The sequence below is a fragment of the Haliotis asinina genome, chromosome 4 (genome assembly GCF_037392515.1).
Source record: "Haliotis asinina isolate JCU_RB_2024 chromosome 4, JCU_Hal_asi_v2, whole genome shotgun sequence".
NCBI classification, from domain to species: domain Eukaryota; kingdom Metazoa; phylum Mollusca; class Gastropoda; order Lepetellida; family Haliotidae; genus Haliotis; species Haliotis asinina.
Window position 1 is genome coordinate 23318998 of NC_090283.1, and position 25469 is coordinate 23344466.

Below are 25469 nucleotides of genomic sequence, written 5' to 3' on the forward strand. Positions count from 1 at the left end.
GAATGTGTAGAAGGAATTATGAAGCATAAGAGACGATTACATGTGCACCTTGCTCTGCTTTAGTATCTGATTCCACGCTTTCCATCTGCTTTAGGATTGTATCGATCTTCTTTTCGTTTACTTCTTGTCGTGACTCCACAGAAGCAAGATGGGAGTGGACTTCTGAAACTGGAAACATGTCACTCATGCTATACTACTATCAATGCATTTTCTACCTGTGAAGATCCGGGATAGAAAAGGTCTTCACTAACCCATATTTGTCGTAACAGGCGACTAAGGGGACCGAGTGGTCAGTCACGTTGACTTGGTTGACACTTGTCGTTTCTCAGTTGCATAGACTGACGATCATACTAATGATCATTGGATTGTCAGCTCCAGACTCGAGTTTTTACAAATCGGAATATGGTTGAGTGCAGCGTTAAACAACAAACCTGCTAATTAAAACATTTTCATTTGGCGGTGCAGTTTGGCAATGTCTTAATCGACAATACCCGACTAAATACCCAAACGGTGTCATCTGATGTCGAATATGCAATCAGTCTCTTGTACGATGTGAATAAATAATCATTACTGAAACTTTGAAGGCTGCAAACACTACTGCACGGATTATGTCTTAATCTCCAAAGCCATTTGTTGCTGCCAGTGTTGGCCCAGGATCAAATGTGTGGTCATTAGTTTCGTGTATGGTCTGTGGCAATATGGTCCAGGAATACTGAGTGAATTTAGTTTTGCGCCGTATTCAGTGATATTCCACCATCACCACGGGGTCAGGCACCAGGAATTGGCTCCACACAATGTACACATCTGGGACTGGAATGTTTGGTTATCGGTGTAACGAGTGAACGTTTTAGTCACTAGGCTACCCTACTCCCAGCTGGGAGAAGTCGCTTGATTTTGGAAAAGTCCCGTGGAGGCCAGTTGTGAAGGATCAATCGAAATTGCTGTCAGACATTCGATTCGGAAATACACAGGTGATTATTTATCTACGTATGATGGTTAAGATGATGCTAGTTTTGTGTAGTTGTTTTGGGATAAGTATAATTCTGTATTGACAATGACTGGTAATAAATACATACCTGCTTCACCTTCACTTCCTTCCATATCGCGTATTTTCCCCGTGAGCTTGTCGACCATCTTTTGCATCTTCTCCATTTGACCGCGCAAAACTAGGAAATATATACAACTTTTAATACAATCCGAACAGTCTGAAAATTACAGATGAAGATCTGTGGATAAACGTAAAATTTAATGTCATCTTGACACTGATAGGCATATGGACAGGATTAACCAATCTCCTGGGCAACGGCGTGTCTGAAAGGACATCGCGGCATTTACAAGTAGAGAGGCAGTTCTAACTACTCAGCACCAGCGTGACAAATACCCACCTTTTAAAAATGGTTGTATAATAGTTCAAAACTTTAAATGAAGATCAAAATTCCAAATGAAGCAGTTTAGCATGAGCCCGATACTAAGAATGATACCTATGTTTTGATTGGCCTGCTATAGGTATTACTCAGAGAAATATTTGTAAGGGTAATGGCCAATTTTCATCTTTTGGCATAGAATAAGGAAACATGGTCTGATGACTGAGTAAAGAAAACAAACGATAATAAGGAGACAATCGTGAGACGTCTGACACGTCCAAATTTATACCGGATAGCAACCCTTCTCTCGACCTTATTATCATCACAGGTTTGTACTAGACTCGTGCTTATGGAGTTCAAACACAGTGTGACTTTGGAATCTTACACTCATTCAAATACAGTGACATGTCTCAAAAAGTGTTCATATTGGTTTTAGACGCAAATCAGTCTTCTTCTCCAACAGCAAATTTGAACTGAGTTAGTTAAGGTCAGAGTGGTCAGACTCTCTGACGTGGTTGACACATGCCATTGTGTCCCAATCGTGTATTCCCGTAACGATCCGGTTAGAACTGGCCTTCGGTGACCCAAGAGGCTGCTCTTGGGATGAGATGATCAGATTCGCTGACTTGGTTGACACGTGTCGTCGTATCCGAGTAATGTATATCGTTGTTCATGCTGTTGGTAACAGGATTGTGTGGCTCAGACCCGATAATTTGCAGACCGCTTGCATATCTCTGTATCAGTGATTGGAGTATACAGTTTTTAAATGTAAAATGAAGGTGACGGAAAACACTCCAAAAAGTCATGGTCCTCGAAATATGGAAGTTGATATCCACTGGTCAAATGGCATAACATATGTGTTAGACTGAACAAATAGAAATGTATATATTGTCAACAGAACAACAAAATATTGTGAACCAGTGTGTCTGTTTATTCCTTCGTAAGGCGTGTCTCAGTGAACCAGTCATGGGAAATATTCCTGACGACACATCGTTCATTAATGAATCTCAAGATGATCAGTTTGAAAGCATAGCATACGGAATTGGACTAGAGCATATTTGCGACAGGATCCCTATTTTTGTTCAGCATATACATGGAAAGAACTCCCGGTTTGCGTTTTACAAACAACGCTCCCTGATACATGAACAGAGGATTTGTTACCTTTTTTGGAAGGGTTGGCTCCTGCAGGTGGAGTGAAGGAAGGAAGGAACACTGAAGCTACTGGGCTCGCCTCAAAGCCAGTAGCCACACAAAAGGACCCAAGAAGTAGAATACCGATCATTATTGTCCCTATACTTTTGAAGTATGAGGTCAGATTTCAAGCTACCTCGGAATATATACGTGAAATCCAGATTGTTATTTAGATACCTTCCAACGGCAGTATATACAGAGTGGGCTTAAACTTGAAAGGCTAGGCATCAATGGTTCCCTTTAGAAAAGCAACACAAATAAATCACCTTCCAATTTTTGTAGCTTCAAATAAATAAGAAAAGTCCTTTGTTTGATTCATATTTACTTCTCCTTCTCACGTCAGTTTTGCATTAACACGACTTGCATGTCAGTCCTTACATTCCGTTGATATCAAGCACTACTTCCTCGTATCGACATTGCTGTTTTGGATTTACTCAAATCACACGACGTTGCGTCAGTGGAGTGCAACGGTGTCTATTATCAGCTATTCATAGGAAAGGCAATTAGAATCATTTTTTGCAACTTGTGGCTGGTTTTGCTGGAGCACGCCACAATGAGGTGAATTTCAGTTCTTCATTTCCTGTTATTTTCAATGTATTCAAAGAGTATTTGCGCACTTGACTTGTAACAGTATAGCATAATATGGCACCATTTTCCCAATTTGCTGAAAAAGGTTTATGTTGGAGAAATGAATATTTGGATCAAATAAATGTGAATTATAGTCAATGTAACAGTTCTTGTGGATGCCTAAGATACATCTTGCACATCAATTGGTCAGTCCTGTGTAGAGTTATGTCGGATTTCCTAATCGCCTATATTTGAAGGGAAAACTGGCGGCCATATTTAAAGATGGCCACCAAAATGGCATTTGGCAAAGTGATCTGAAGGTCCATCAACTATTTCTGGACACCTCAGATATCAAGCTAACCAAAAATCATAACCAAATCTGTTCAGCAAATTGGTAATTACACCTCCAATTTTGACATCTGGCACATGGTCTAAATGTCCAACAGGCAGCACATACAATAAACGTCCCCAAGGTCCTGAGTAATGTGACCCTCAGTTGCTGGCGATCCGTTTTATACTGCTTTGTGCACGTTAACAAAGTCGTTTCATGAAAACATGCAAGTTTTACCTAAATATATGTGATACTGTCGTGGATTACTACTCTTCGAAAAGATTTCTAATTTTATTGATCTTTAATATGATGAATAATTGATCTCGGAACGATGGCTGAAATATTGCCGATGTGACGATGTATATGAACTCTCTTACTCCAAATTCAAACAGTTATTTCCAGTATAAAGGCTCTCCGTAAAAAAAATCTCTGTGTCTCATTAGTATTAATTATTATGAGTGAGTGAGTTTTACGCCGAACTGAGCAATATTACAGGTACATGTCGGCGGTCTGTAAATAATCGAGTCTGGACCAGATAATCCAGTGATCAACAGCATGACCATCGATCTTCGCATCTGGGAACCGATGACATGAGTCAATCAAGTCAGGGAACCTGACCACCCGATCCCGTTAGTTGCCTCTTGTGACAAGCATAGTGGACTTTTATGGCAAGCATGGGTTGCTGAAGGCCTATTCTACCCCGGACCTTCACGGATCGGATCTTCTGAAAGTACAATGTTAACTATATAAAAGATTGCATGTTTAATAAACGATGATTTTTTTGTTTGGCACCTTCAAGTCATCACGCTATAGGATTTCATAATTCAGGTGTGTTTTCTCACAGCCGAGCTATAACTTGATTAAACATTTCATGTCATGGTTGCACTGCCGTTGAAGTCTTTCGCGAACGATCCTCACTGACACATAGATTGGTGCGGAACTCGCTTCTAAAAGGTTGTCAGAAGCAAATGACTCCATGTTGTGCTCAATTACCTCTTGGCATTAACGAGGCTATAAATATATGCACTTCCTTACGAGTAAATGTGTTTTTCGAGGTTTGACTCCGTATGTCCAACTCCAAAATGGCCATGTTCTTCTACATTCAACAGGTTCAGAAACAATGAACAAACGTCTTCTCTGGTATTATATCTTCTCACGACATTATTCAAGCGTGATCTACAAATAATAATGTCTGGTTTATCTTTAGTGTCCAGGAAGGATTGTTTTATTTTGTTTGTCAAGTGGGGATTATGTTGTCTTGATTGTCCAGGAAGGATTGTGTTACATTGCTTGTAAAATAGAGATTATGTTATCTTGTTTTTCGAGTAAGGATTTTGTTATATTGCTTGTAAAACAGAGATTGTGTTATCTTGATAGTCCAATAAGGATTAAGTTATCTTGTTTTTCGAGTAAGGACTGTGTTATATTGCTTGTCTAGTAAAGCTTATGACACCTTGATTGTCCAGTAAGGATTGTGTCACCTTGATTGTCCAGTAGGGTGTATGTTTTCTTGATTCTCCAGTAATGATTACGTTATCTTCAATGTCCAGTAAAGATAACACTATCTTGAGTATCCAGTAAGGAGTATGTTATCATTATTTTCCAGTAAGGATTGTTATCTTGATTGGCTGGTAAGGAGTATGCTGCCTTGATTGTCCAGTAAGGAGTATGTTATCATTATTTTCCAGTAAGGATTGTTATCTTGATTGGCTGGTAAGGAGTATACTGTCTTGATTGTCCAGTAAGGAGTATGCTATCTTGATTGTCCAGTAAGGATTGTGATAAAGGTCACTTGTGCTTTTAATGTCTGTGTGCATCCCCCACGAAAAAGGCACTGTTCTAGGGATTAGTGTCATAAACTATAACATTGTGTACACAAGTTTCGTTTAAACACTTACTTTTATTGAAGAATTTCGTGTCTATTGGCCTTTTCATTTGCGTATCGATGCTCATGCTATTGATCACTGGATTGTCTGATCCAGACTCGATAATATAGACCATCGCCACATAGCTCGAATAATGCTGATGCGGCGTAAAACTTAACTCACTCACTGATTTGTACGATTAAGTATTGAATTGCCATTGGCGTATCTTCATGTCACAGTGCACAGCTCTTCATCCCACAATGGCTGGATCACGTGATGATATAAACTGACCAATGAGGCGCTGGATTTCCAGACGAGCATTTTTCAAGTCAACACTGTCTGAAGTGGAGGATGGTAATATTGCTGCCACGTGACCGACGCCTGCAACATAATAAGGGACCGTTCATAATTTATGGCTAGTAGAGTTGGTAGGGGGTTGATGGTGATTTTAGGGTTTGGGTGCGATGTTGGGTTGGGTGGACACAACCTTGTATAAAAAAAAGAAAGCTTAACAAATAGCGGTAGGGGAAGGGGGTCACTGATGGTGATAGCCCACATGCATTCATATTTGACATTTTGGGTGGAACCAGCGCTAGAATGTACAACAATTCCGATAAAACGTCTCAAAATAAATTGAACGATTTTCTTTTTGCAAACTCAACATTAACAGGGAAGCATTCGCGTCATTTTATCAAGTTGACTTTTAACCATTTTGGCGGACGAGAGAGACTGATCGTCTCTTGCTTACTGTTTCCATTTGCCATCAAATATGTTAATTCATTGCAACTCAACAGCGTAACCACTTCAGATGGATCAATGAGCAGAGTTTTAGAGCTTTCAAGATGCTGGCACTCAGTCACAGGTTCAGCTAGCATCGTTGCAATTGCACCCCAGTGACTGGTTCTAGGATGCAAGGCATTTGGGTGAAATTATTCGCTTGTCACCCCAAAGATTTGGGTTCGACTTCCGAAATGTGTGAAGCTCATTTTTGGCGTCCCTCGCCGTACATATTGTTCAAATACTGCTACTGTTACCTATACTAACCCACCCACTAATTGCTGTGAACATGGCAAGTTAAAATATCTTGATTGTATATTCTTAAATAAATAAATATATGTGTGCAAGAAATGTTTATGTTTGTGTTTCATTTACTCCAGCCAACCTGCTGTTTTTGCATCGCTTGGTAGATCAAGGTCAAGGTCGTCAGTCGTGAATGACGAACGCACACGAATCGCAGCCGATTGAAGTACATACTTGTATGTAAACCAATTGTGGCTTAGAAATAATTGACTGGAGCACGCACACAGATGCCATCTATCCAGCGTGTTCTGGTGCAGTCGTTTCTGTACAGTACACAAAAATTCCCATCTGTTATCGATACAAATTCTGAGCAGGATTCCTGTTGGGAATATTTACCATAGAGAGCTCCTCAAGATCGGCGTTGGGTTGGAATGTTCTGTTTTTATATCGATTTGTTTATCTATAGCTGTTATGTTTGATATTTAATTACTACTTTAACATTTATATCTCTGATGTTTTACAGTTCTGTAGTTGGTTTTACTGTCCTTTGCAGACAGGTTTCAATAATGTATCTTTAGTTTTTGACAGATATGTAAGTCCCAAAACAATTCAAGAAAATTTAAACATACTATTATTTTTAAACTGCAGTATATGTGTTATTTTAATTTATAGCTAGGGTGTCAAAATTACTAAGATCTGAATGGATGGTGTAAATCCAACTATTGTCCATGCAAGTAGCAAAGTCACTGTAAGACCCCATGGTCCTAGTATGGTGATCTACCTTCAGTTGATAGCCTGATTATATGCTGTGCTGTCTTCTATAATTAAAATTAAATCAATTAAAATTAAAATTAAAACGTTTTAGATTTCATAACTGGCTTTGCGTTTCTATCGGTGATAATCCAGTTGTTTCACTGTCCTTCGTCGATAGTCGTTTGTAATTTAAATCCATTAATGATCACAGTATTTTCATATGTTACACAGGCAGGAAATTACATCAAAACACTAACCACATTTACACATGTGAAATACATGCAAATGAAGAGCTGATCGTTCGTTAATTTTAATACCGTTTTAAACGTGTGTAAATCTGACAGTTTAGATGGATATGTGGGTTTTTAACGTTGTTTATAAGGCCGCCGGATGACACTTATATTTATTAACGTTAGTATATTTGGGAAATACGCTCATTTTGTGTGATGGTATTAATCCAGGTAGGGTCCATAAAAATACTGTAAGTCCCCATGATCCCAAGTATGGTGATCTTCCCCAAAACAGTACACTGTTTTGACCAAATATAGCATTCAACCTTTAAAGACACATGCTATCTAGTTTTGACTCAATTTGTAATAATCTAGTAATTATGATCTAGTAATCCTTCTTTGACATGGTTTTATGATATATTACGTGTCTGCATTGTGGATATAAAAGTAGTTTTAGTCACTATATGGCTGAAATATTGCCGATTCACTTTAGATTTTTACTCACTTGTAGCTAAATAAGTAGGTTGAAGATGGTATTCATATGTCATGAAATCATTCAAAATAAAAACTAGACATGGGGACAAAGGGGTTCACACAATAATTCGATTCTTCGACGTGGTGATCACATGCTTACGTGACCATAAATAATTATTTGAACTCACTGACATACCTTTGACAACTACGGCGTATGCCCTGGGGTTAGGATTTCTGGTGAAGCCATACTTGATCCATGGATCATCTGTTCCTTGCGTGTAGATGACGTTGGTTACCCGAATGTCAAGGCCGCCGTAGTTCATGATGATGTCGTCATGCCCACGTTTCACCAAGGACTGATTGAACGCCGGACCAAACATACCTTCACATATTTTGTAGTAGTAACTGTAAAAATACAAATCAAGTACATAATTCATCAGTACACCTTTTCTGTATCAATGCATTTAAACGATTCATTTGAACCAAACACAGAACAGAATCCATTCACTGGACTATTCGTCAAGATGACGTTGTAATGCGGCGATGTCGTATCAGACATCAGTCCTATACCCATACCATGAATCGTCCTCGTTTACAGAAAATCCATATATGCCTAGCCATCGATCATTTTGTCATAGTAAAGAACATTTTCAAGATGACCAGTTTTGCCATGATTAGGAGAGCTTTGGTTGAAATACCAACAAGTTCACTCCTGGGTCCCTAATACAAAGCTGTCTTAGGAGTCCACTATATAAAGTAAGGGTTCTATGATAATCTTTGCGTTTTGCGTCCTTGGGCGTTGCTACCCTTATCCAACGAACATCACAGTCGTGCGTCACTGTTTATGTTATACTGGGGCGGTCAGGTAACCTTCTGGTTAAGCGTTCGCTCGTCACGCTGAAGAACCGGGTTTGATCCGCAGATGGGTATAATGTGTGATGCCCATAACTGTTGTCCGCCGTGATATTGCTGGAATATTGCTAAAAGCGGCGTAAAACTAGACTCACTACTCATTACGTTGTCCTACATATATTCTGACAAATCGTGACTGATATACCGATAAGAACCATGCTAGTTAGCATTTCTGTTTATATAGTGTTCTAGGATCGACCGCGAAAAACAATACCTATTTACGACAGGTTGTCTGTTACGAATATAAGGTGAATGGGGGTTTGTTTTTAAATGAAATTTAGGATGTGTACTCACTCTTCACTTACTGCGTTCCCAAGAGGCTGCCTATCTGACGTTGTCGCCACGAACACCCCAATTTGGGTGCATTGTTGATATCTCCACTGACGAACTGGAATTTCAAATTCAACATAAAGTGATGTATTTCAGTTGTTTCAGCATTTCAACTTTTATTTCTATTTCTGCTAATCTGGTAATTAGCAACTAATTTACAACTTTCTTAGTCACGAAACAGCTGCACAATGCCGATGTGACTTCAAATGTTCACTCACTCGCAAGCGGGAAACATCGACAACATTAAGGACGAGGACCTCGTTGTGTGTATTTGTCTCCTTAACTTTATGTCCTGTCCTTACATTATGCAAACCAAAGACAGACAAGATACTGATAGAGATATTTGAATGAAAATATATACACAACAGGAAACAAATGAATTGAACTTTTCCTATCACGATCCTTTAGGGAAAAAAGTGTTGGTAAACAAACAAGTTGGTAAAGTGCCAAGTTGGTAAACCCAGTTACTTATTGTAGTGGTTTGCAGTTTTGGGAGTGAACTGAAAAAACTTATACTTAATGCAAAAATCTCTGTATGAATAGATGGCGCCTTTGTGTAAGTGGTCAACTTTAGTTAACACATGTTATATGCGGTATTACACCTTTTTCATTTAAGGATAGACTAGACTGTGGTACTAGACTAGACTCGGTTCCAATAATTCTAGGGCGCCTTAACCGCCCACGAAATATCGGATTTACTGAGAAATGACATTTCCAATATCACACATGTTACAGAAGAGTAACCGCACTTGAAAATCCATCATTGTTCTCGTAGTTGATGACGCTTCCTGTGCTGACAAGGGAGGCGAATGTTGTGTTGCGGCACTGATCTTTCTGTACTGTATAGTTCTGGTTGTAGATACGGGCATACTCAGCAAGGCGTTGTAGAGGAGATCCCGTGGTCTTGTCGGTCAGCACGTTGCACATTGAGGATATCGTTTGATTTGGAATAAGCATCTACAGAATATACACAGGACCAAATCAAACATGGGTGATCGGGTGAGTTTGATTTTAAGCTGCTTTTTGCAATATTCCCGCAATATCACGGTGGGATACACCATAAATGGCCTTCAGGCATTGTACCCATGTGGGAAAACGACCCTGAATCTTCGGCGTGACGAGCGAACGCTGTAAACACTAGGCTACCCCACCGATGAACATTAAGCATGGAGTGCACAACATCTTTGAGCAATCTCGAGCCTCTCAGCGGCACACACCAACACATACATCGAGGTTTGCAATAGAAACTGGCATTGATCAGCACAAAATCACTACTCTCAAGCACGTCCACGCACCACGGCAGGTTTTGTCTTTGGAATGAACTCAATGCAGCCCAAAACACAAATAGCTTGCACATACACACGCACAAACGCTTTCGTGCAGATAGGCTATTTTATTAAACGGAAAGCATCATGATCTAGTAGACTTCAAAGTACGCACATCCATTGTTTGAACTTGAATGTATCCAGAGATACAACTAGTATCTGGTGTCGCCCTCTGTGATATTGCTGGAATATTGCTGGAATGCCTGTAACTATGTAAGAAAGTAAGTAAACATGGGAATGAATAAAACAAAATGAAAAATATCTGACTCAACTGTTTCAACCTATGCATGAACATACCATTGTGCCTGGGTGGATGTTATTGAACTGTATTGTTGATACAATTGGAGTCACTAGATCCATCATCAGATTTTCAACATCCAGCTGGTTTGTCTGGTCAAAATTACAAACCCTAAACAGACAAGGAAAAGCACTATGATGTCATCATAAATGTTCACATTATGCACTAGGGTAGCTCGTCAAACCCAATGTCTGATTTCGTTTCGTCATACGGGTACAGAAAGTGAAGCGAGTTTCTGTTGTTCACCGCCATGTCACATTAGCTTCATACCTTCATACAGTGATACATGCATTTGTCCACTAAGTAATGGCGTACCAAATTGTATTACCCGCCCGGTTACATGCAAGATGCACTTCAAAGTACCCCGCTGCCAATGGCAACTTATTCGGTATTTCGTGGTAGTACTTCTTTATCTCGAATAACGTTGAATCACGCATGATGCACGGGATTTACCGATGTTTCGCGAAGGCATATCGATTGAAGGGAGATAACTCTAAATCTGTTTCTTGTGTCGCTTGCAAAATCAAACGGTGGCTACGACAAGATTTGCCTCGCATTCGAATAAATATGAATTTTGACAAAACGTTCAAATGTAGTCCCTGTGAATATTAAGAAAGGAATTACACCGCGGCGACTTTATTAAGACAATACCTGCGGAATAAGCAGCTACATTTCAAGGGGTACTCACGGGAGAAAAACAATAACAAACGAAACCACCAGTCCACGGAAACTGCTCCGCATCAGTGCCCCTTTAAATCGTTTGATTCACACGGGTTGGCTGAAGTGTACCACCCAATACACAGGATTCAAAACAATTCAAAATCAACACTGGTGTGTTCGGTAAGATAAATATGTTGTTCATTGGTCCCCCGGGGCCCACGAGTTGATGTACCTCGATATTTGTTTATGTTCCATAGCATGTAACATAAACAAACATCGAAGACACATCAACCCATGCACCCCTCGTGACCAGAGAACAACTTTTAATATACGTCTGATTTTCCAACACAGTTTATCTTAACTCACACATAAATGTTGCTGTCTGTTTGGCTGAGCGCTCATCTATTGTTTTCAATGTACCCCGTGTACCAACGAGGTGCATTGCATAGCAACTCATTCGGTACTTCGTGGTAGTTGCTCTTTTTATCTCGAATAACATTAAATGTCGCATGATACATGGAAATTACCGATGTTTTGAGAATGGAAATCGAATGAAGGGAGAAATCTCTAAATCTAAATTTTCTTGTGTCCTCCGCAGAATCTAGCGATGGCTAAGAAAACATTTGACTCTCTTTCCAATAAATAAATTTTGACAAAAACGTCCAAATGTAGTCCGTCTGAGTATTAAGTACTAAGACAATACCCAGAGGAGAAAAGAGTAAGATGCAAGATTCGATGTTTGATTCACACAGGTTGGCTGAGGTGTACGATCAGATACCCGTGCTTCAGACAGTTCAAAATTAACAAAACTGGGGTGTGTTCGGTAAGATAAATACGTTGTTCACTAGTCCCTCGGGGTCCACGGTTTGATATACCCTCGATGTTAATAAACATCGAGGGTACTTCAAGTCATGATCCCATCGTGACCAGTGAAGAACGTATAATATGCCTCTGGTTTTCCATCACAGTAAGTTTATTTCCTAACTGTAATATTTTAAGGCAATATTACACTAAAGTAATTCCTCTAGACGTATGACGTCATAAAGTTCACAGTTATGACGTCAGAATGATAATGACGCTGTCGCAATGGTACTTGTCTCACTCGCGGAAAGCTGTTTCTAAAAATCAGTTCTCGAATTACCCTCACCTGAATAGATTCTGCAGAGTCTTCACTCCAGAATCCGTTTTCAGAATTTCCCTAACTTTATCAAAAGCTGCAGACACAGTCTCGTAGCATCCTGGCACAATGCGCATGTCTTCTCCGGCCCCTACTAAATATTCTGGAATAGAAGCAAAGGAATTGTTTTATGGAACGTGTACATGTAATTTCTTGGTCGAGACCTAAGTTCACCTGAAAGGGAAAATGTCAGACGAATCGTGATACCTGATATCATTTTAGATCAACAGTAGTTTCATGTGCGATTGAACAATAGTTCCATGTGCCAGTGGGCAATAGTTTCATGTGAGATTGGACAATAGTTTCACGTGTCATTGGGCAATAATTTCGTGTGAAACTGGGCAATGGTTTCATGTGCCAGTGGGCAATAGTTTCATGTGAGATTGGACAATAGTTTCATGTCAGATTGGACAATAGTTTCACGTGCCATTGGACAATAGTTTCATGTGATACTGAACAATAGTTTCACGTGTCATTGGGCAATAATTTCGTGTGAAACTGGGCAATAGTTTCATTTGCCATTGGGCAATAGTTTCATGTAATACTGGACAATTTGTCGCCACCTGGAACTGAAACTATCGTTTGTACTTCCTCCGTTGTTCTTTTGATCGTGTACCTGTTCAGTTTCATGATATTTACAACCACTCATGACCTTGTATTGTCCTAATTTCAAGTCTTATTTTAGAGATATATGCTGGTTTTATTTCTTGATATTGCGATGCTCTAGTCGGTTTCATTGTCCGTCGATGTCACGTTTCTATAATTTACCCTAAATTATTATGTAACGCAATTACATGTTCTCGTCACAATATGGCTGAAATACTGCCGATTTGACGTTAAATCTAAACTCACTCCCTCACTACAAACCACTCTTGGCCCTTGAAGATCCGGGTTTAGAATTGCTCTTCAGCAACTCATCCTCGCCGCAAGGGCGGTCATCCCCACTAGCTTGTTAAATGTCATAGTAAATCAATTAATGAATTGAAGCTAATGAAGTTACTCGAAAATGATCACTCGATTATTTAGAGCTGTGAGCGGTGTGAAACTAACAACAATCAAACAAACTGCATCAGTCTTAATTGGTCAGAGAATTCAATTGGTCAGGGATTCAATACGCAAAACTGCAGCGTGGGCTTTTAAAGTTGAGCTATTGTCTAGTGCTGAATTTGTTAACTCATGTCCTCGTATCCAAATTGTGCAGATCGATGCTCATCCTTGTCATCACGGGATTGTCTTGTCCAGACTCTTATACACAGAGTCGCCGCCTTATAGTTGGCATATTGCTGAGTGTGGCGTTAAACAACAGACCAACAAATCGATCTTCCTTACAGCCCAACAGAAATATGTCAGTCAGATCTCCGACACATAATGCCAGGCACACATTCACAAGAAACTGTTATCCAGTCTCGAATAACATTAACGTGGAAACGGAACTGACCCAATGTGGCACTGTTACAAATTATTTGTTGGTGCATTACCATCTTGAATTAGAGACCAACTGGGACAAGACCGGGACGTACCCGTTTGGGGGAGCACAGTGTCCTATCCTTCCTCACGTCCACCCGTTGTTTATACGTTACGTCAGGCACGTTTAGCTATTGGCTCCACGTTACGTCAAGCACGTTTAGCTATTGGCTCCACGTTACGTCAGGCACGTTTAGCTATTGACTCCACGTTACGTCAGGCACGTTTAGCTATTGGCTCCACGTTACGTCAAGCACGTTTAGCTATTGGCTCCACGTTACGTCAGGCACGTTTAGCTATTGACTCCACGTTACGTCAGGCACGTTTAGCTATTGGCTCCACGTTACGTCAGGCACGTTTAGCTATTGGCTCCACGTTACGTCAAGCACGTTTAGCTATTGGCTCCACGTTACGTCAAGCACTTTTCGTGTACGCTTTGACATACAACAAGATCAGGTTCTGTACTGAACGTAAATAACTGTGGTACGCGTCTTCATGACAACATGAAATCCGTCCAGTCACGGGATCCCACTCGGACATATTAAAAAAATAGGAAATATGCTGGTGATACGTTCTAACACGACTACCGTTGCGGGTAACTTGGACTCACCTGGAGCAATCGTTGGCACAGCGAGGGGTGCACTGTGGGCGACTGCTCCCGCAACAAGGTGTGGGAACTTCAGTCTCATCCATGTTGACAGTAGCCCTTCAACAAATCAGAGATTTATCATTTCGACTTATGCTTGATACTCCAAATGGACACTGTCTAATCTAAAGTTACAATGCTACACACTTCAAGATATAGTGCAGCTGTATCGAAACACTTTGTCACTGAGAGAGAACGTGAGTCCTAATTCTTTTGAAGTACATTTAAATTACCAGATTTTCACACGTAGCATTTTGTGATTTTCAGTTATGGTTTAACTTTCCTGCTGAAGGGATGGCGTAAAGCCAGGTAGGTCCCATGCGGGTACCAAAGGACACTGTAAGTCCCCGTGGTTCCTAGTATGGTGATCAAAGTTCATTTGTTGGCGTCCTTTAATCTTTTCCTGTTTTTGTTTGTTTGTTTTTATTTTTATATTGTATTGTGTTCATAATTATAATAGTTTTAGAACTACATGCTACTTTTAGACACCATTTTCGTGGACCGGATATTTAACGGCTTGAGTATACTGCACAACTTTTCTCCTGACTGTGTGGCTTAAATATTGCCGAGGTGACCTTAAATTTAAATCACTCACACATAGTGGATTTATCTGCTAAATGTTTGGATACATGTTTAAATTACACATTTCAGTCAGGCTAATGGCAGTCATCCATAAACATTTCTAAGTAGGGAAGTATTTCCGTAACCAACATGAAGACTTGTCCCCCCTCTCGATGCTTGCTATGTTCAAATATCATTCGTCACCACTCGCCCCTTTCCGTAACATTATAGAAGACTTTTCACCGTCTCGATGCTTGTTATGTCATTCGTCACCACTCGCCCCTTTCCGTAACATTATAGAAGACTTTTCACCGTCTCGATGCTCGCTATGTCATTCGTCACCACTCGCCCCTTTCCGTAACATTATAGAAGACTTTTCACCGTCTCGATGCTTGTTATGTCATTCGTCACCACTCGCCCCTTTCCGTAACATTATAGAAGACTTTTCACCGTCTCGATGCTCGCTATGTCATTCGTCACCACTCGCCCCTTTCCGTAACATTATAGAAGACTTTTCACCGTCTCGATGCTCGCTATGTCATTCGTCACCACTCGCCCCTTTCCGTAACATTATAGAAGACTTTTCACCGTCTCGATGCTCGCTATGTCATTCGTCACCACTCGCCCCTTTCCGTAACATTATAGAAGACTTTTCACCGTCTCGATGCTCGCTATGTCATTCGTCACCACTCGCCCCTTTCCGTAACATTATAGAAGACTTTTCACCGTCTCGATGCTTGCTATGTCATTCGTCACCACTCGCCCCTTTCCGTAACATTATAGAAGACTTTTCACCGTCTCGATGCTTGCTATGTCATTCGTCACCACTCGCCCCTTTCCGTAACATTATAGAAGACTTTTCACCGTCTCGATGCTCGCTATGTCATTCGTCACCACTCGCCCCTTTCCGTAACATTATAGAAGACTTTTCACCGTCTCGATGCTCGCTATGTCATTCGTCACCGCTCGCCCCTTTCCGTAACATTATAGAAGACTTTTCACCGTCTCGATGCTTGCTATGTCATTCGTCACCGCTCGCCCCTTTCCGTAACATTATAGAAGACTTTTCACCGTCTCGATGCTCGCTATGTCATTCGTCACCACTCGCCCCTTTCCGTAACATTATAGAAGACTTTTCACCGTCTCGATGCTTGCTATGTCATTCGTCACCACTCGCCCCTTTCCGTAACATTATAGAAGACTTTTCACCGTCTCGATGCTTGCTATGTCATTCGTCACCACTCGCCCCTTTCCGTAACATTATAGAAGACTTTTCACCGTCTCGATGCTCGCTATGTCATTCGTCACCACTCGCCCCTTTCCGTAACATTATAGAAGACTTTTCACCGTCTCGATGCTTGCTATGTCATTCGTCACCACTCGCCCCTTTCCGTAACATTATAGAAGACTTTTCACCGTCTCGATGCTTGCTATGTCATTCGTCACCACTCGCCCCTTTCCGTAACATTATAGAAGACTTTTCACCGTCTCGATGCTTGCTATGTCATTCGTCACCACTCGCCCCTTTCCGTAACATTATAGAAGACTTTTCACCGTCTCGATGCTCGCTATGTCATTCGTCACCACTCGCCCCTTTCCGTAACATTATAGAAGACTTTTCACCGTCTCGATGCTCGCTATGTCATTCGTCACCACTCGCCCCTTTCCGTAACATTATAGAAGACTTTTCACCGTCTCGATGCTCGCTATGTCATTCGTCACCACTCGCCCCTTTCCGTAACATTATAGAAGACTTTTCACCGTCTCGATGCTCGCTATGTCATTCGTCACCACTCGCCCCTTTCCGTAACATTATAGAAGACTTTTCACCGTCTCGATGCTCGCTATGTCATTCGTCACCACTCGCCCCTTTCCGTAACATTATAGAAGACTTTTCACCGTCTCGATGCTCGCTATGTCATTCGTCACCACTCGCCCCTTTCCGTAACATTATAGAAGACTTTTCACCGTCTCGATGCTCGCTATGTCATTCGTCACCACTCGCCCCTTTCCGTAACATTATAGAAGACTTTTCACCGTCTCGATGCTCGCTATGTCATTCGTCACCACTCGCCCCTTTCCGTAACATTATAGAAGACTTTTCACCGTCTCGATGCTCGCTATGTCATTCGTCACCACTCGCCCCTTTCCGTAACATTATAGAAGACTTTTCACCGTCTCGATGCTCGCTATGTCATTCGTCACCACTCGCCCCTTTCCGTAACATTATAGAAGACTTTTCACCGTCTCGATGCTTGCTATGTCATTCGTCACCACTCGCCCCTTTCCGTAACATTATAGAAGACTTTTCACCGTCTCGATGCTTGCTATGTCATTCGTCACCACTCGCCCCTTTCCGTAACATTATAGAAGACTTTTCACCGTCTCGATGCTCGCTATGTCATTCGTCACCACTCGCCCCTTTCCGTAACATTATAGAAGACTTTTCACCGTCTCGATGCTCGCTATGTCATTCGTCACCGCTCGCCCCTTTCCGTAACATTATAGAAGACTTTTCACCGTCTCGATGCTTGCTATGTCATTCGTCACCGCTCGCCCCTTTCCGTAACATTATAGAAGACTTTTCACCGTCTCGATGCTCGCTATGTCATTCGTCACCACTCGCCCCTTTCCGTAACATTATAGAAGACTTTTCACCGTCTCGATGCTTGCTATGTCATTCGTCACCACTCGCCCCTTTCCGTAACATTATAGAAGACTTTTCACCGTCTCGATGCTTGCTATGTCATTCGTCACCACTCGCCCCTTTCCGTAACATTATAGAAGACTTTTCACCGTCTCGATGCTCGCTATGTCATTCGTCACCACTCGCCCCTTTCCGTAACATTATAGAAGACTTTTCACCGTCTCGATGCTTGCTATGTCATTCGTCACCACTCGCCCCTTTCCGTAACATTATAGAAGACTTTTCACCGTCTCGATGCTTGCTATGTCATTCGTCACCACTCGCCCCTTTCCGTAACATTATAGAAGACTTTTCACCGTCTCGATGCTTGCTATGTCATTCGTCACCACTCGCCCCTTTCCGTAACATTATAGAAGACTTTTCACCGTCTCGATGCTTGCTATGTCATTCGTCACCACTCGCCCCTTTCCGTAACATTATAGAAGACTTTTCACCGTCTCGATGCTCGCTATGTCATTCGTCACCACTCGCCCCTTTCCGTAACATTATAGAAGACTTTTCACCGTCTCGATGCTCGCTATGTCATTCGTCACCACTCGCCCCTTTCCGTAACATTATAGAAGACTTTTCACCGTCTCGATGCTCGCTATGTCATTCGTCACCACTCGCCCCTTTCCGTAACATTATAGAAGACTTTTCACCGTCTCGATGCTCGCTATGTCATTCGTCACCACTCGCCCCTTTCCGTAACATTATAGAAGACTTTTCACCGTCTCGATGCTCGCTATGTCATTCGTCACCACTCGCCCCTTTCCGTAACATTATAGAAGACTTTTCACCGTCTCGATGCTCGCTATGTCATTCGTCACCACTCGCCCCTTTCCGTAACATTATAGAAGACTTTTCACCGTCTCGATGCTCGCTATGTCATTCGTCACCACTCGCCCCTTTCCGTAACATTATAGAAGACTTTTCACCGTCTCGATGCTCGCTATGTCATTCGTCACCACTCGCCCCTTTCCGTAACATTATAGAAGACTTTTCACCGTCTCGATGCTCGCTATGTCATTCGTCACCACTCGCCCCTTTCCGTAACATTATAGAAGACTTTTCACCGTCTCGATGCTTGCTATGTCATTCGTCACCACTCGCCCCTTTCCGTAACATTATAGAAGACTTTTCACCGTCTCGATGCTTGCTATGTCATTCGTCACCACTCGCCCCTTTCCGTAACATTATAGAAGACATTTCACCGTCTCGATGCTTGCTATGTCATTCGTCACCACTCGCCCCTTTCCGTAACATTATAGAAGACTTTTCACCGTCTCGATGCTTGCTATGTCATTCGTCACCACTCGCCCCTTTCCGTAACATTATAGAAGACTTTTCACCGTCTCGATGCTTGCTATGTCATTCGTCACCACTCGTCCCTTTCCGTAACATTATAGAAGACTTTTCACCGTCTCGATGCTTGCTATGTCATTCGTCACCACTCGTCCCTTTCCGTAACATTATAGAAGACTTTTCACCGTCTCGATGCTTGCTATGTCATTCGTCACCACTCGTCCCTTTCCGTAACATTATAGAAGACTTTTCACCGTCTCGATGCTTGCTATGTCATTCGTCACCACTCGCCCCTTTCCGTAACATTATAGAAGACTTTTCACCGTCTCGATGCTTGCTATGTCATTCGTCACCACTCGCCCCTTTCCGTAACATTATAGAAGACTTTTCACCGTCTCGATGCTTGCTATGTCATTCGTCACCACTCGCCCCTTTCCGTAACATTATAGAAGACTTTTCACCGTCTCGATGCTTGCTATGTCATTCGTCACCGCTCGCCCCTTTCCGTAACATTATAGAAGACTTTTCACCGTCTCGATGCTTGCTATGTCATTCGTCACCACTCGTCCCTTTCCGTAACATTATAGAAGACTTTTCACCGTCTCGATGCTTGCTATGTCATTCGTCACCACTCGTCCCTTTCCGTAACATTATAGAAGACTTTTCACCGTCTCGATGCTTGCTATGTCATTCGTCACCACTCGTCCCTTTCCGTAACATTATAGAAGACTTTTCACCGTCTCGATGCTTGCTATGTCATTCGTCACCACTCGCCCCTTTCCGTAACATTATAGAAGACTTTTCACCGTCTCGATGCTTGCTATGTCATTCGTCACCACTCGCCCCTTTCCGTAACATTATAGAAGACTTTTCACCGTCTCGATGCTTGCTATGTCATTCGTCACCACTCGCCCCTTTCCGTAACATTATAGAAGACTTTTCACCGTCTCGATGCTTGCTATGTCATTCGTCACCACTCGCCCCTTTCCATAACATTATAGAAGACTTTTCACCGTCTCGATGCTTGCTATGTCATTCGTCACCACTCGCCCCTTTCCGTAACATTATAGAAGACTTTTCACCGTCTCGATGCCTGCTATGTGCTAAAAGACGACAAACCAGTCAGACCGAGCATAGTGGGGCGTTGCTTTGATAAAAAATAATCCCGACTACTTAAATCGTGTATGACATTATATTATTGTACAACAAACCATAAACATGTATGACACAGAGCTGACAGAATTGTGCTGTGAAATGTGAAGGTTTTTTCTATAAGAATCATGAGACTGACGGTTGTGATATCGGCTCTCGAAGGTCCAAATGAGTGTATTACGGAGTGTATCTTGCCGGCTTGTTTTGGAGATTGTACGAGAGCTTCCAACATTGTTAAAAACAGTAACTATACATCAAAAACAATAATAGTATGTCTACATGTAACTAATCAACTTCAGTCTTCAACTTTGGGATTATATTTTAGTCTGACATTTTTGTGGTCACTTATATTCGGTTCCGCGAATACATTAAAAATTCCACCAATTGTATGTCATCAAGGTTGCACGAATGTTTAGTTTGAGAAAACATATTTCAGTCAATTTTCAGATATTCAATAAATCAGTTGCAATTTGTGGTTCTTTAACCCTGCTTAGAAATATACATTTGGAAATGTAAGAGGAAGAGCTGATTGTAATTACGATCATGTTTTCTCCTTCTGTTCGTTGTTTTGAAGAGGTCTTAGCTCGTTTAGAAGAAGAAGAAAAAAAACCAAATGTAACCCAGAAGAACAATAAAACGTGCAATTTCCTCGGTGATATTAAGTGCCATCGGAATCAAATACGAACAGAGTTATCGTTCTTGTTTAAAGAGGTTCTGATGTTCCTACGCTAATATGAAGTCCTGCAGAAGGGCACGAGTGGGTATTCGGCTTGTCCCAAAATAACACGAGTGGGTCACGAATGTCCTTCCTGTTGGCTGTCTCTTACGACACGTACGGACTGTTCGTAGATATCAAGTGTTGGATATTTTGTGAATGATTTTGCTGGGTTGTGAAGAAACATGTAGTTTTTGTTGATTTTTTGTGTGTGGTGGTTTGCTATGATCATGTCTGAATTCGCCATGTTCTCTCACGAACGTCAAGCTCGTTTGTAACGAGCTTAAAAGCTTGTAACAAGCTTCAACATCATTGATGGATAAAACGAACTTTATTTTTATCCTGAGCCCTCGGATTACAATTTAGTTCACATTTTACAGACCATTGTTAAAACGGACAAGAATAAATGGACCCTGTGATGTCATTACAGCTGTAGATACAATATGCATACCTCCATATGATCCTCCAAATGTGATCCATTTGATGTCTTTGAAATTGTGTTCCTTGTTACATGCTACGATGAAACTGGCCAGATCCTCTAACGCTTGTTCAACGGACAGGTATCGCAGGTTGGCCGTACTCACATCCCTGATTTTGAAACATTGAAAACAATGTATACTTCAATATCATTTCTGGTCATTCGTGCTAGTATAACTTTATGTTTTAAAATATCATTTGGTTTTGAATTTTACATAAAATAATTATCAATTTCAAATTCCCAATCAGTCCTCGCTATATTTAGACCCTCTTCACACCACCTACAAACTGAAACCGGTGGATATCTTAATCAACCCAGATGAAATAGATTCTGTTTTGTTGGAAAGAAAACTTTATTGAAAATGAATTTCATTTTATTTTGCTATGTTAATGTTATCAAAATCTGTTTCTTCTTACCATGTAAAATCTAAACTGTCAACTTTTTGGAAGATGACAGACATCGATCAAATACTCAAGAAGAAATCCCAATATCCAGAAATTTAAGAAAATTAAAATTAAAATTCAAAGAATTTTTTTAAAATGACGAACGTTGTGGGTCGACTTTTTCCATAGTAGCGATGCTCTAATGCAAATCCGATGCCGTTATGGGTCTTGGCATACTCCAACCAGGCACCTTTCTCTGCATATATGGCAGGCAGGGCCACTTCTGGTCCTATGTACAAGAACGCAGGACCACCCGGCTTGTAGAACTTGTCGTTGATGAAATATCTCTGAAGTAATAATAATGAAAATAAACCTGATCTTGTCCTTTTTCATAAAGCCGACGGTTTTATTTATATCATTGAATTTTCTGTCCGTCTCGATAGCAATGTGATTCAGGAGAAGCATGAAAAGTGTGCGGACCTCAGACTCCCATTGTTCTGGGTGCCTTTGGTGCAGTACCCGGGTTCTGCACTGGGAGCACAGCCCTTCTGGCAACCAGGGTAATGCAGAAGTCTGAACGGACTCTTCACACACTCCGGAAAGTTCTTGGTAGGTTCGACTAGGCAGCGTTTCCTGGAGAAGTTCCGTTCGCTGTGTGGGATGCGTGTAGAAGGGGGCAAGGGCCCCGAGCTGATGATGAGACTTACAACCTGACGGTGCCAAGATCACCCGAACCCTTTCAGCTGCGTACTATTTTCAATCTGTAAAACATATTCTAATAATATTGTTTCTTATATATTGAAAGTGTGCCCAAAGCAGTAACGAAATTCACTGAAACAACACATTTACAATATATTGCTATCAGTACCCCGGATAACCCAAGCTGCATACGATGTTTACAGTCACATGACTTATGCCACCGGGTACCCATTTTGTGCTAGGTGAGACAGAGAACAAATACACTTGCTTGACTTCAACTGATCTGTGACCTGAGCATTATGCACAGGACATAACCACACACCACAACTCAGATCATGTCCCCTCTTCGAAGGTGGTGACCGTAACGCGTTCAACGATCACCTTTGCTGTCCCCTGATCTCGGAGTTTGGTAAATATAACACGTGATCGCAAAGGAATGTCGTGTTTTGATGAGCCACAGAAGTGTATGCCAATTGGTGTAAAGGCCAAAATAGTTGTGAAAATCATATGAATGAACCAGCGAAAATCTCTTTTGACACCAGGTGTGTTCAGGTTGGTTAATCGAGTATTGATTGCTGAGGACCAATTCTAACCCAAATAATCATGGGTCGATGACTCGAGGAGTTGAGAGATGTGGAAGCAAAGCAAGTCCCGGGTCTTATCACTAATTAAGGATTTATTCCTTGCCACTACATGTTTTTGTTTATCGTTATTTCCTTTGTTAATTCCACAGCTGTTATCTTTTTTGTTGTTGTTCATAATAGAAATAACCCCTGGCTTCTATCTGGCCATACCACACACATTCTACCAGTTTAACGCTAATTAACTACTGGCTTCCCTTTTCTTGTCACAGTTGTTAACATGTAGTTTGTTTCACTCGTCTGGTGAAGGAGTTATGATTTACTACAATACACTGTGTTCGTCGAAATAAAGAATTTAACATCCGTAAATTCTCGTCTTTTTACTGTGCCAACGTTCAGAGATTCATACAAATTACGAAAAACGTTTGCGAAAACCCATTGGCATCCAGCACCATGACGGCAGTCTGTCAATAATCGCGCCTGGGGCAGAAAATACCCAAACTCCCTGACATCATAAGTATCCCCCTGATGACAGGATGACTTGCAATTGTCACTACTAAAAGTCAGCGAGTCTGGCCACTTTATCCGTTAGTCACCTATTACGACAAGCATGGGTTGCTAAGAACAATTGGCACTCGGCTCACCTCGGATACATTCGTATCATTGTGATAGCGTAGTCGAGGTCACAAAAGTAGGGCATTTGATCTGTTTTTGCAATCGCTACACATGGGTACAATAGCTAGACAACCCTCCGGAAACTGGCATTTTACTAACATTTACTGAAGCCTCGAATCGGGGTTTTCTAATACGGATGTGTTCGAATCTGTATATGGTCCCGCAGATGTCCTTAAACGCAGGTGGTCAAGATCTACTAAAGGCCATAAAACAAGCATAAATAACATAGGCGGATCAAGGGGGCTAGTGGGTGTAGAGAAGGGGCCTGGGATGACGCATTCCGTCCTTTTGTCCTGAACGTTTATCATTATAGAAATGTAGTGTGCACCACCTGTTCTCAAGAGTGTGCTCCCTCCCAATACCTTTCTGAAAAAAACTGCATTCGCCCCTGAAGACACAACATAAATCCTTCATCATTACATGATACATCAGTCACATGATACTTTAAATATATAGAAGACTTAGGGTCCTGACCGTAAAACTACCTGGGACATCTGTAGGAATGGTATGTTTGTTTAACGAAGCACTATAACGGCTGCAGTTTGTAAATAATTGAGTCTCGACCAGAGAATCCAGTGTTCAACTGGCTGAGCATCGACATGCGCCAACCAGACTCGAATATATATATAGACCTTCGCAAAATAGGAGAAATACTGACTGCGGTTTTAAACAACACACCGACTATCCTACTCTGTAACAGTAAAACTGTTGTTCCTTTGGACAAATGAGCACATATCAGTTCACACTAGTCCTCACCTGTTTCCAGTGGCGATCGTCCGAGGCATTAAAGTGGTCAAGCTTCTGCTGAAACCAGCGTTCAGTTACAGATGAGGAGGAAGGCGAAGGCGCATCTTCTCCAGCATTGTTGAGAGCATCAACTCCCGACGGAACAGGCACAATACTGCCCTGAGCTCCAAGAACAAGTAGGCTCAATATTACAGTGGATGTGACCATATTGAAACCTATCATTTTTCTCAGCCCCGACATGTGTCTCGACACCTACTGAACTGGCGCATACAGGACTGTTTTTCAACACACACTGTACATTAGTTGTTGGGTTTGTTTGTTTTAGATAAGATACAGCCTTCGCATAGCTTTTTATCCAGTGTATGGCTGTTTCAACAACGCAGCAGAGGATTGATGCACAGCATATTGTAAATGTAGAACACCACCTCCAGCACTCGGGCTGTAACGATGCATCGAACTATCGACGGATTTCAACAAATGTTGAGTCTCAGATAGCAATGATGGTAGAAACGAAAAACTATTGATGCATCTGTATAGTACGTGAGACTATCGATACCTTAGTAATTGACTGGTCTTCTGATAATAAATGCGCAATGCGAAGTACAGGAAGTACCAGATTTGTTAACTTTGATTTAGAGTTATCCTCCCCTGCTGCCCCTTAAACAAACATGGAGGCAAACACGGTATGTGACTAGGAGTTTGAAATTGTGAATAACGACTCCATAGTGTAGAGACATTTCGGGGATTTTTAAGCTCAAAGAAAAGGAGAATGCAGATAAGAAACACGTTGCTTGAAGAAATGACTCCAAATAAGACATTTGAGACAACCAACAAAATTATCGGACACTTAGCTGCTATATTATATACTTGAAAACAAAGA

General features: G+C 41.4%; 1 protein-coding gene and 1 pseudogene across 1 annotated transcript; both read right to left on the minus strand.

Annotated features, from left to right (window-relative positions):
- Positions 1 to 2646, minus strand: part of LOC137280851 (uncharacterized) — a 539924-nt pseudogene extending 537278 nt beyond the window's left edge.
- Positions 2275 to 25223, minus strand: LOC137281394 (putative serine protease F56F10.1). The gene is made up of 10 exons (XM_067812593.1): positions 24599 to 25223; positions 22053 to 22234; positions 21478 to 21614; positions 14572 to 14667; positions 12468 to 12600; positions 10660 to 10771; positions 9787 to 9994; positions 9002 to 9095; positions 7992 to 8200; positions 2275 to 5699 (listed from the first exon to the last, which is right to left on the minus strand). The coding sequence occupies exons 1-10, from the start codon at positions 24827 to 24829 to the stop codon at positions 5569 to 5571; spliced, it is 1533 nt and encodes a 510-aa protein (XP_067668694.1). The 5' UTR covers positions 24830 to 25223; the 3' UTR covers positions 2275 to 5568.
- Positions 25224 to 25469: the final 246 nt, after the last annotated feature.

Coding starts and splice junctions, on each gene's coding strand:
- LOC137281394 (XM_067812593.1), bottom strand. CDS start 24,829: ATGTCGGGGCTGAGAAAAATGATAGGTTTCAATATGGTCACATCCACT. Junction 14,668..21,477: donor ATTTGGAGGATCATATGGAG/GTATGCATATTG, acceptor GATTTGTTGAAG/GGCTACTGTCAACATGGATG. Junction 9,096..9,786: donor GAACAATGATGGATTTTCAA/GTGCGGTTACTC, acceptor TTGAAATTCCAG/TTCGTCAGTGGAGATATCAA.